A 10,915-nucleotide genomic window follows, 5' to 3' on the forward strand; every position below is an offset into this window, starting at 1 on the left:
TTGTTTTGAGTTTGTGGCATTTTTAATCATGTCCTGGATTCTTTGAGATTGCACTTCACTTTACACAGCTATAAACCAGTGATTATGAAATTCACCCAAAGCCCAAAAAAACCACGCCTCTGCATGTGGTCAGTAAAGGCCACTCTCGCTTGTGCTTAAAGCTAAACTTTGTTTTCCTTCTTACGCACACACTAGGAGACTGGGAACTGCAGGGAAGCTGGACGTCATGGACAGATCAATGATTAGTTCTTTCATCATATCAAACAAACCCAGAGTTAATACATGAGCACAGCTTAAACAACGTGTCATTTAGATTGGACCGAGGCAGTGACGTGCATGTGACAGGGTGAGAAAACGGCATACTGTATTTGCAGCTCAGAGAGTTGAAGGACAGTTTGTGATCCAAAAAGAAAGAGGATTTATGCGCTTTATGGTTTCTCAGCAATATGACAAGCTTATTAACTTCAAGAGAGAGAGACAGACAGAACAAGAGACGCTGGTCAGGGAGTCACTGTTCATATCTGCTATAACATAAGTGATAACACTTGTCATATGGATGATCCACAACATTAAACATAACTATAAAGGGTTATAAAGCATGATGTGGTGTTCAGTAATAAATGAAACTTTGCAATCGCTGGCAGATTGCTGTGGTATAAGAGGAATAAATCACATCAGGCAGTTATGGGAAAATAATCAACATTGGGCTGGTAACTAACTCTGTTTCTTGTTTTATTCCTTATTTAATTTATAGTAACGAGACATTTAGTGGGTTAGGTTTCACAAACAGTTAAGAAAATGGTCAGTCTGTGTGTATTAAAAATTATCAGTTTAAAATTTGTTTAAAAAGTGATTTTGCTTTATTTTTTGTACAGGATACACCCACTTTTCATTCTTATCATCTTGGTGTTATATTGTATCGCTGATAAATTGTAAAATAGAGGTGGGGAAGTCCATTCTGCTGAGATGGCACATCCTAGTGTGAAGTGCAGGATGACTTCTTTGCAACAGGGAAACAGATCCAAATCAACAAGCAAAAAAAAAAAAAAAAACACCTTTGGGTCAGGTGATCAACAAACAGACTTTCAAATGGCAAACAAAAGTGAAAAACAGAAACTTTGGGTTGTGCATGTGTGCGTCAGGGTTATTTGTGTGTGTGTGTGTGTGTGTGTGTGTGTGTGTGTGTGTGTGTGTGAACCAGACAGTGGTTGTGGGTGATAGGGAAAGAAGTCTGGATCAGCCATGTTATGATGCTGTGGTGAATTCCAGGAATCAGAGATCACAGCCGAATCCAGCATTGACATGACACCTAGAAAAAGTGGGATTTCCTGCAAAGCCCTTGTTCTCATCAGAAAACTCAGAATAAATAAATAAATAAACAAACACTCAGAAAAAAAGTGGCTGTATCTTGTGACTCACAGTATGTACGCTATATGAAAATATGAAATATCTTGTGTATTGGCATGGTGTACATATATATATATATATATATATATATATATATATATATATATATATATATATATATATATAATACAATGTGTGCCACAAAATAATTCCTAGAACAAAATAAACAACAACAATTAAATAAAAATAGCCATGTGGATGACGGGAAAAACAAAACAACACAAACAGACAAAAACAATAATTCTTTATTCATTTTCCCATCAGATTAGATCAAAGACTTTTATTTTGACTGTGACTTTTATTTTACTTTTATTATGCCATGGTTCTGTTATCCGGAAGCATTTCAACCTGTTCCGTCCTAAAGCAAATACTAAATCACTATGTAGTGTGTAATGATAGCGCGAGAGTTACCATAGTTAGACCTGGGAAGTGCAGTAGGCGGATTGAGACACAGCCAGTGTGTTTCACTCCATGTTAGCCGTGTTTAATACAAAGAGGTAAGTCTAGGAGCTTTCTTAATGTTTCCGACATGCTAGCTTTAAGGTCACAGTGTGCATGCATGTAGTTTATTTACTTTATTTACACCTGTAGCTTATTTTTTAACTTTTATTGACCACTTTATCAAAGCTACTATTACTATATGAGTCCATTTTAAGTGTATAATTTACTGACTGTCAGGCCCAGTGGGTTATTAAAGGACAACTCTACACTGAAACACATGAAATATGTTTATAGTGAAATAATTGTGGTGTGTTTAATGGTTCTGGTGCTAATTTATTAGCTGGTGCTGTGTTGTTATGCCTGTGAGAAATGAACAATTGTGTCCCACACTGACGTCACAGGGCGACATTACTAGCAATGTAGTTACAATAATGTTTAATAAGAGAGAGAGGGAAAAAATCAGCAGTCTCTAGTATATGGAATGGCTGTCAGGTTTCACTGTTAGCTCCTAAAAGGAGAGAGAGAGAGAGAAAGAGATAGAGATGCTCAACATTGTATTAATGCGAATAAATGTAGAAGAGTAGAAGACAAATGCTGGACTCAGACACTCAGCTAGATATCGATCTATGAGATGACGAGAGCGATGGCGTTGACGCTGGTATTAGCATGAAAGTTGAAGCTTTGGAAGCTGATCTGTTTGAGCAGAGTGTACACATGAGGAGGTGAGAGAGCTGGATAGACTAAAAGACTAAAGCGCCGCCGCATCGCGTCACTCTCTTTAGTCAGAGAAGAACTGAGAGCTAAATCACACTGGCACCCTGAACAGCAGGTAGTCGACCTGCATTGTGGGTAATGTAGGAAACCATTAACCGAAGTGAAAACAGAGCAATGAAAGTCAACTCTTTATAAATTACCTTTATCTTAGACCCCACTGAAGATGACATGTTAAATATAAAGATTAATAACACTCACTGATTGAGTTTTATTAGGTACACCTACCATATAACCATATTTAATAGTTATACAGTAATTACCCAGAGTCATTCTGTTGCTAATAACAACTGTCCAGCTGTTCATGTAGGAAAGGGACATGATATCATTTGTGTGGTGGATCTCAGGACAGCAGAGACGCAGACATGGCAGTGTGTGTGGCGCTGGTGTGAATGTGTCATATGCTGTAGCTTTAAAACTCCTCGATGTTGTTATCAAGCACTAGTAAATACATACAGTAAGGAGAAAAGTAGTATTGTAGTTTGGGTCACAAGAAGACATTCTCATGTAATGTGAAATAAACACGATCAACATATTAATGTCAACATGTTTTGGTGTAGTTTATAACTTCCAGGGTGTCAGAGGTGAGAAATGTCTTTGCCGTGTTGGCAGAAGCTGCCGGTGAGGCAGTACACCAGAGTGCTGTCCAACACCAGAGTGCTGCCCTGCATGGGTGTACAAACTTTTGAGAGGCATAACAGTGAACATAGCTCTACTAAATGTCTCCGGAGAGTTGTCATTACTGGAATTGGACTTGTGTCTCCACTGGGGACGGGGACGGCTCTGCCCTGGGAGCGTCTGATCGCTGGAGAGAGCGGGATAGTGGCCCTAGACTCAGACGAGTACAAAGCAGTGCCGTGTAAAATAGCAGCTCGGGTTCCCCGAGGACACGGTGAGGGAGAGTTTAAAGAAGAAATGTTTGCATCACGTGGGGAGATAAACAGCATGTCTCAGGCCACGGTGATGGCCCTCGGAGCTGCTCAGCTGGCCCTGCAGGACTGTGGCTGGTTTCCCAGAACCCCCGAGGAGCAGCTGAGCACAGGAGTTGCTGTTGGCATGGGCATGGTGCCACTGGAGGAGATCGCTAGCACTGCTGCTGCTTTTCAGACGCGTGGCTACAGCAAAGTGAGCCCCTTCTTCGTCCCTCGCATCCTGGTCAACATGGCCGCCGGTCACATCAGCATCAAGCACAAGCTGAAGGGACCCAACCATGCTGTGTCCACTGCCTGCACCACGGGGGCTCACGCCATCGGAGACGCCGCCCGCTTCATCAGCCACGGAGACGCCATGGCGATGCTCGCCGGAGGAACCGAGGCTTGTGTCAGCCCCCTGGCCATAGCGGGCTTTGCACGTGCTCGGGCTCTGAGTACCAGCTGGAACGAACAGCCCAAGCTGGCGTCTCGACCGTTTCACCCAGAGCGAGAAGGATTTGTAATGGGCGAAGGAGCAGCCATGCTGGTTCTGGAGGAGTATAAGCATGCCGTAGAGAGAGGAGCCCGGGTTTACGCTGAGGTGCTGGGGTACGGACTCTCAGGAGACGCCAGCCACATCACGGCCCCTTCTGCAGATGGAGATGGAGCTTTCAGGTGGTGTGGTGAATCCAGAATAAAATATATTTATGTTTATGGAGGAATCTCCAAAACATCCTGATTTGGTAATTCAGGCAGCCACAATGTATGTATTTCTTTTTATAGGGTACACTATTTATTTCCAGTATGACCACTTGCTAATTTTAAAGCATAAAACACAGATTTGAAAAATTTCTAATGTATTTTCGTTAGAAATTTCATTAAAATGAATATCACAGCAAAAAAAAAACAACTTGTAAGTCATCAGGACAGGAGACTTTGGATTCCTCGGCATCCAGCTGCATTTTTTTTTTGTACGTATGTTCCTCAACATTAAAGCTAACTATAAATGGATAAAAAGTATGAAGTGTTGCTCTTTAATAAATTCAATATTGTTGCTGTGGTATAAGAGGAACAAAACATTTCAGAACATGCTGTTACTGAAAATAATCAACGTTGTGCCGGCAGTAACTCCGCTTCGTCACACCACTCCTTCGCTGATTATTTTCCTAGAACAGCACGCCCCCAAGTATTGTATTATTTACATACATTATAACAGATTGCAAGATGGCCGTTTTATACAGACTCCTACACTGAAAATGTGTTTAATGCCATAAGAACGTAACAAATATTCCCCTGAAGGTGATATACTTAATAGAAATATTAAAAGGTTGTATGGCTCTACTAAGTTTTTCTTCTTTTATATACAGCCAACAAATATCACCTAGTACTGTAAGTACTCTCAAATATCTTAAAATGCTTAAAACAGTTAAAACAGAGTCAGCTGCGTCGATCTAATATGGTGAAAGTGTGGACAAACTTTATAATGCAACATAATCCTGATTCCAAAGCTTTGTATACTCAGTATAAGTTATTTTTTGTGACAGGTGCATGTCCGCTGCTCTGCGTGACGCTGGCGTGCCTCCATCAGACGTGACGTATGTGAACGCCCACGCCACCTCTACGCCGCTGGGGGACGCTGCAGAGAACACAGCAGTAAAAAGACTCTTCCATCAGCACTCGCCGTCTCTCGCTGTTTCCTCCACTAAAGGGGCCACGGGGCATCTTCTGGGAGCAGCCGGCGCTCTGGAGGCAGCGTTCACAGCACTCGCATGCTACCACGCAGTCCTGCCTCCGACTCTGAACCTGGACCGAACCGAGCCTGAGTTTGACCTGAACTACGTGCCGTGTGCTGCCCAGCCCTGGAGGACAGCAGGCAGGAGAGTCGCACTCACAAACTCGTTTGGGTTTGGAGGCACGAACGCCTCTCTGTGTCTGGCTAGTGTGTGAGATTTACCGAGTGACGCACTGAAGACTGTCAGCTGTGCTGCCTTCCATTGCAACTCACAACCAGTCAATAGCTTTTTAATAAAGGCTTATGGTCCAACTTTGTTTCTAAGATAAATGTAGAGCTTTTAGCAGTGAAGAGCTCGGCATGTTTAAGAAAAAACTCCTGGGGGAAGGAAGCGCCATTATGACAATGGCTGAGAAGAGTGTGTGAAGCTTCATCAGGAAAAGCTAGTTTTGATTTGTTTAACACTGTACTGAGTTACTTCGTATTGTCTTAATATTATTGTTAAATATTAGAAAATAGTAAAAATGAAGGAAATCCATCTATGAGTGGGGGTGTCATTACTTTTGACTGATGCACTTTATTAATTGATGCCCTGATGATATTTGTAATACTGGAGCAAAACGCTTGGAATTAAAGATATAACAATTATATGCATGAATCAAGACATGTCCATAACAGAGATGTGGGGACAGCTTCAGGTCCAAATAATGAAATAATAAAGAATAAAGGATGGATGCATGGATGGATGGATGGATGGATGGATGGATAGATAGAGGATCCATGACAATATTGATATTGTTTAAAGATAGATGAATGGATGGATGGATGGATAGATAGAGGATCCATGGCAATATTGTTATTGTTTAAATAATAATAATAATAATATAAATAATTATATTTTTAAATTGTGATCACTGTGAACTAGTCTTGTTTTAGTTGTTATGTTTATTATTATTTAGCTATTATATTTATAAGCAAATACACAGGTCACTTAAACTGAAGTGTTTTTTTTAGTTATTAAATTGAAAAATTATATGCTTTATTAGCTTCTTTGTTGCATGTCAGTGTCTCTCTTTTTCAAAAAGATAAATATTTAATTATTAATTGCATAGTTATCTTTTAATTAATAAATAATTAATTATTGATAAACAATAAATGAATAAATAAATAAATAAATAAAATAAATTGTAAATAAAATATTTATTGTCCGCTTCCCGTTCTCTCAGAAGTGCGTCACGTGCGGCTTTACGTTGCTATGACAACAGGTGTGTCAACAGGGAGCTTCCGGTGCGATCAATGAGGTGCATTGTGTTGCTTAGCAACGCAACAGTAGTGGAGAAAAAAGCTGCGCGAGCTCGAGTGAGGTTGCTGTGGAGTTTTGAACATAGAGAGAGCTAATGCGCGTTTCGACTAAATTCTGACTAATTCCTCAAGGAACTCTAATATTGTGTGACACATACAGACTTGGGAAAGAACTAGAACGAGAGAAAAGCATACTGAAATTAGTGTTGAGACATTCCTTGTTAAGAAGTTTTCAAAATAGAAAACCTTTGGCGATTTGTTGCGGAATAAGATATTTTGTCTTTTGTTGTGGAACGCTTGCTCGGGAACTTGTTGCTACCCGGAGGGGTTATTCAGGGCGCAAGTACAGGCTGCTAGGAGCGAAGCGCTGTAAACAGAAGCGCGGTTACATGTGTTCTTTATAAAATAGATAAAGCAGGGTTCTGAAAATTTTGAGTTATGTTTAAGAATACATTTCAAAGCGGCTTCTTGTCCATTTTGTACAGCATTGGGAGCAAACCTCTACAAATATGGGATAAAAAGGTAAGCATCTGCTGTATATGTACTGAATAACCATCATTTAGTTAATTTAGTTAGTCTGAAATGATTAACTGCTCAATAAAATAGATAACTAAAGAGCCAGAAATGGCAAGATGGAGACTTTAAGTCCAAATCTGGGTTCAGTACATCAGGCACATTGCAAGCTGGGTGTAATCTTACTTAAGACACCTACACACTCATGTTTATATTTATTTAGTTATGTTTTTTAACTAGTTTCATGTTCATGTGCCTTGTTTTCAGCTGCCTGTTTACTTTGGCTTACCTTTTATTTTTTGCTGTGTTCATTGTTATTGGGCCTGTAGTTGTAATAAACTCTCACCAGCATCACATACACACACACACACACACACACACACACACACACACACACACACACCACCACCATGACACTGTTTGTATGGCTGCCTATGTATCTGTCTGTCTATGTATCTGTCTGTTTATCTGTATATATTTTTGTCTGTCTGTCATGTATGTATCTATATATCCGAGTATCTATCTATTTCTTTGTCTGTCTGTCTAATGACTACTAATGATTGAATACAATTGCCTAAAATCTAATGTGTATTATTAAAGGACACACATACCGCCATGACACTGACTGTATATGCATCTGTCTGTCTGTCTATCTGTTTATGTATGTACACTATTTGGCCAAAATATGTGGACACCTGACCATCACACCCATATGTGGTTCTTCCCCAAACTGTTGCCACAAAGCTGGAAGCACACAATTGCATTGAATGTGCTGTAGTATTACAGTTTCCCTTCACTGGAACTAAGAGGCCCAAATCTGTTCCAGCATGACAATGCCCCTGTGCACAAAGCAAGCTCCTTGAAGACATGGTGTGTGAAGGTCGGAGTGGAAGAACTCAAGTGTCCTGCACAGAGTCCTGACCTCAACCCCACTGAACACCTTTGGGATGAACTGAAACACCGACTGCACCCGAGACCTCCTCATCAATATCAGTGCCTGACCTCACTAATGCTCAAATTCCCACAGCCACGCTCCAAAATCTAGGGGAAAGCCTTCTCAGAAGAGTGGAGGCTGTTATAGCAGTAAAGTGGGGACTAAATCTAGAATGATAGGTTCAACAAGCACATGTGGATGTGATGGTCAGGTGTCCACACACCTTTGTCTATATCTATCTCACTGCAGGCATTTGCCTAAATTCTACTGTGATTCATTAAAATGATTCACTGCGAATCTATACAGTAAAATTTCAGATTAGTTGTCCAAATTCAGTAGAGCTGCTGAATGAAAGCCTGTACGCTTTGTATAACTCGGATAAAACTGTACTTGCAGGTGAGAAATGGACATATAAAGCGGATTACGGACAATGACATCCAGTCATTGGTGCTTGAGGTGGAAGGAACCAATGTCAGGTAAGCATTAACATGTAGCTGGACCTCAGTTTCCTATTCATTCATTACGATTTGCCTAATTACTGTCTCACTCGCTTCCACAGCACGACCTACATCACATGTCCTGCAGATCCGAAGAAAACCCTGGGCATCAAACTTCCCTTCCTGGTCATGATAATCAAGAATCTGAAGAAATATTTCACATTTGAAGTTCAGGTAGGGACACCTGGAGCCACACACACACACACACACACACCACCAAATAATGATCTACCAACCAAATAACATCTGCTCAGTGGTGCTCACTTTCCTTTAATGGATGCAGGAAAAAGAGAGTGAGATTTTTCATTTCATCAGAACGGCTACGATCAGTAATTACACACACACTACGTGATGTGTATGTCAGAGAGTTCTTCAGGAGCATGGTGTTGTATCTCAGGAGCATGGTGCTGTATCTCAGAGCTGCTCATCTGTCTTGTCTCAGGTATTGGATGATAAAAACGTGCGGCGAAGATTCAGAGCCAGTAACTACCAGAGCACCACACGGGTGAAGCCCTTCATCTGCACCATGCCCATGCGGCTGGACGACGGCTGGAACCAGATCCAGTTCAACCTGTCCGACTTCACACGAAGAGCTTACGGCACCAACTACATCGAGACGCTGCGAGTGCAGGTACGCACCGAGCATGGGCCAAAACTTCTTCGCTATAAATCAGACACTTAAATTAGCAGACTGTCTGCAGGTCCTTGAATGAAAAATCCATTTGCATTTCAATCTTTATCATTAACGGAATCTTCAGTAGCGTCCGGGAGTTGTTTTGTAACGAAATTCTGAGATGGTGTTTAATTTTATTTCAGTGACATGTTGCTCAATTTTCACTTTTACAGTTAAGTTTCCTACATTACCCACAATGCCATTCGACTACCTGCTGATAGTAGTGGCAGTGGGATATAACTCCTGCTTCATCTCTGCCTAAAGAGACTTTCACGCTAATACCCCCGTCAGTGCCATCACACTCGCCATCTAGTAACTAACCCAGCCGAGTCTGTGTCTTAACAACTGTGCTGTATCTCTGCATTGCATTCTGGGACTTTGTGTCCAGCATTTGCACCAGCATCTCCACTACTTCTACATTAGACTACTGATTAATACGGTGCTGGAAAATGGTGCGTGAGCTAATAGCAAAACCTGTTATCCCGTATGTTTGAGATTGTTTAAATTTTTTTCTCCTACTAATAAGCATTAATTTAATATCGTCTTAAATATTAGACAAGTATTTACGCTCTAAATATTAATGAACGGCCCAACCATCTTCCAGATCCACGCAAACTGTCGCATAAGAAGAGTGTACTTTTCTGATCGACTGTACTCCGAGGACGAGCTCCCGGCAGAGTTTAAACTTTATTTGCCGGTGCAAAACAAAGCAAAGGTGAGTTGAGTGCATGTTCACAAGCATGACATCCTCCAGCGCAGCACAAATCTGATACATTTTGCACACTATTTTGTACACCAAGCACAACATGGAAGGAATAAAACTCCTGGAGGCATGCTGTTATAGGAAAATAATCAACAACGGAGTGGTGTAATGCAGCTGTTAACCACCCTAAAGTCGGTTATTTTTCTATTACCAGGATGCCCTGAAGGCTTTTATTACGCTTATACCACAGCAATTCACCAGTGATTGCAATTTTTTATTTATTAAAGAAAGACACATACTTTTTAACCATTTATAGTTATTTTGTGGATCAACTGCAAAACAGGTTCCTTATGGTGTAGCAGCTATATATCAGTTTTCTCTCTCTTTAGGTTAATAAGACAAAAAAAAAAAACACTAAGAAAAAAAAAAAAACTCTGTCACTGACACTGGAGACTCCTTCCATAAATGTTAAATAAACGTATCCTCCTAGAAAACTTCATATCAATGATTTTCTTCTTCTTTGTTAAATAACAGCACATTTATTATTAGTCTTAGATTACGTGAATTGTCCACAATACAAGCCCCCCTGTAAGTTGTTACTATGGAAACGATACTATATTGGAACAAAAACCTTTAATGCTGCTGCTATAGAAAATGAATCACCTTCTGACCAATCAGGATTGAGAATTGGACAGCTCTGTGGTATAAACGATGCAGTATAGTAAGTTAGACTGCATTTCTTTAGTTTAGATCTGTTATAGCTTGCTAACATCTTCTATTTTTTTTTTTTTTTTACAGCAGTAACGTGGCACATCTGAACCCTTCCTTCACTCCAAACCTGTTTTACCTGCAGTTTTTTTTCTCCTCACCAAATTTCCAGTCATGTGACTTTGCCTTGTTTAGTTTTTTTTTTTTTTTTTTTGTGTTGTATGTTTTACATGCACCGTGTGAGGTGAGAATCCAGAGCAAAGAGAATAAAATATTCTATTACTTTAATACGTGTCACTCGTGTAGAACACATGAAAGACGTC

The 10,915-nt window shown here is 40.4% G+C and overlaps 2 protein-coding genes across 4 annotated transcripts; both read left to right on the forward strand.

Moving 5' to 3' along the window:
• Positions 1-238: 238 nt before the first annotated feature.
• On the forward strand, positions 239-5,910 carry oxsm (3-oxoacyl-ACP synthase, mitochondrial). 2 transcript variants are annotated; one of them, XM_053228484.1, is made up of 3 exons: positions 239-346; positions 3,180-4,205; positions 5,075-5,910. In XM_053228484.1, exons 2-3 carry the CDS (start codon positions 3,211-3,213, stop codon positions 5,475-5,477), a joined length of 1,398 nt encoding a protein of 465 aa, XP_053084459.1. In that variant the 5' UTR covers positions 239-346; positions 3,180-3,210; the 3' UTR covers positions 5,478-5,910. The 2 variants fall into 2 exon arrangements, with proteins under 2 accessions (XP_053084459.1, XP_026785295.3); XM_026929494.3 differs by lacking the exon at positions 239-346 and adding an exon at positions 1,572-1,904.
• Positions 5,911-6,583: 673 nt separating this feature from the next.
• Positions 6,584-10,880, forward strand: cfap20 (cilia and flagella associated protein 20). Of its 2 annotated transcripts, XM_026929890.3 has the most exons (6): positions 6,587-7,086; positions 8,408-8,487; positions 8,571-8,682; positions 8,951-9,139; positions 9,786-9,896; positions 10,683-10,880. In XM_026929890.3, the coding sequence occupies exons 1-6, from the start codon at positions 7,003-7,005 to the stop codon at positions 10,686-10,688; spliced, it is 582 nt and encodes a 193-aa protein (XP_026785691.1). In that variant the 5' UTR covers positions 6,587-7,002; the 3' UTR covers positions 10,689-10,880. The 2 variants fall into 2 exon arrangements, with proteins under 2 accessions (XP_026785690.1, XP_026785691.1); XM_026929889.3 differs by lacking the exon at positions 10,683-10,880 and having other exon boundaries at positions 6,584-7,086; positions 9,786-9,905.
• The last annotated feature ends 35 nt before the right edge of the window (positions 10,881-10,915 follow it).

This window comes from Pangasianodon hypophthalmus, chromosome 23, assembly GCF_027358585.1.
Source record: "Pangasianodon hypophthalmus isolate fPanHyp1 chromosome 23, fPanHyp1.pri, whole genome shotgun sequence".
Classification (NCBI taxonomy): Eukaryota; Metazoa; Chordata; class Actinopteri; order Siluriformes; family Pangasiidae; genus Pangasianodon; species Pangasianodon hypophthalmus.

What these genes read in the sequence shown, in the direction of transcription:
- oxsm (XM_053228484.1), top strand. Translation starts at nt 3,211, where the DNA reads ATGTCTTTGCCGTGTTGGCAGAAGCTGCCGGTGAGGCAGTACACCAGA. An exon ending in GATGGAGATGGAGCTTTCAG is followed by an intron (nt 4,206 to 5,074) that starts GTGGTGTGGTGA and finishes TTTTTGTGACAG; the next exon opens with GTGCATGTCCGCTGCTCTGC.
- cfap20 (XM_026929889.3), top strand. Translation starts at nt 7,003, where the DNA reads ATGTTTAAGAATACATTTCAAAGCGGCTTCTTGTCCATTTTGTACAGC. An exon ending in ATTTCACATTTGAAGTTCAG is followed by an intron (nt 8,683 to 8,950) that starts GTAGGGACACCT and finishes GTCTTGTCTCAG; the next exon opens with GTATTGGATGATAAAAACGT. An exon ending in TCGAGACGCTGCGAGTGCAG is followed by an intron (nt 9,140 to 9,785) that starts GTACGCACCGAG and finishes ACCATCTTCCAG; the next exon opens with ATCCACGCAAACTGTCGCAT.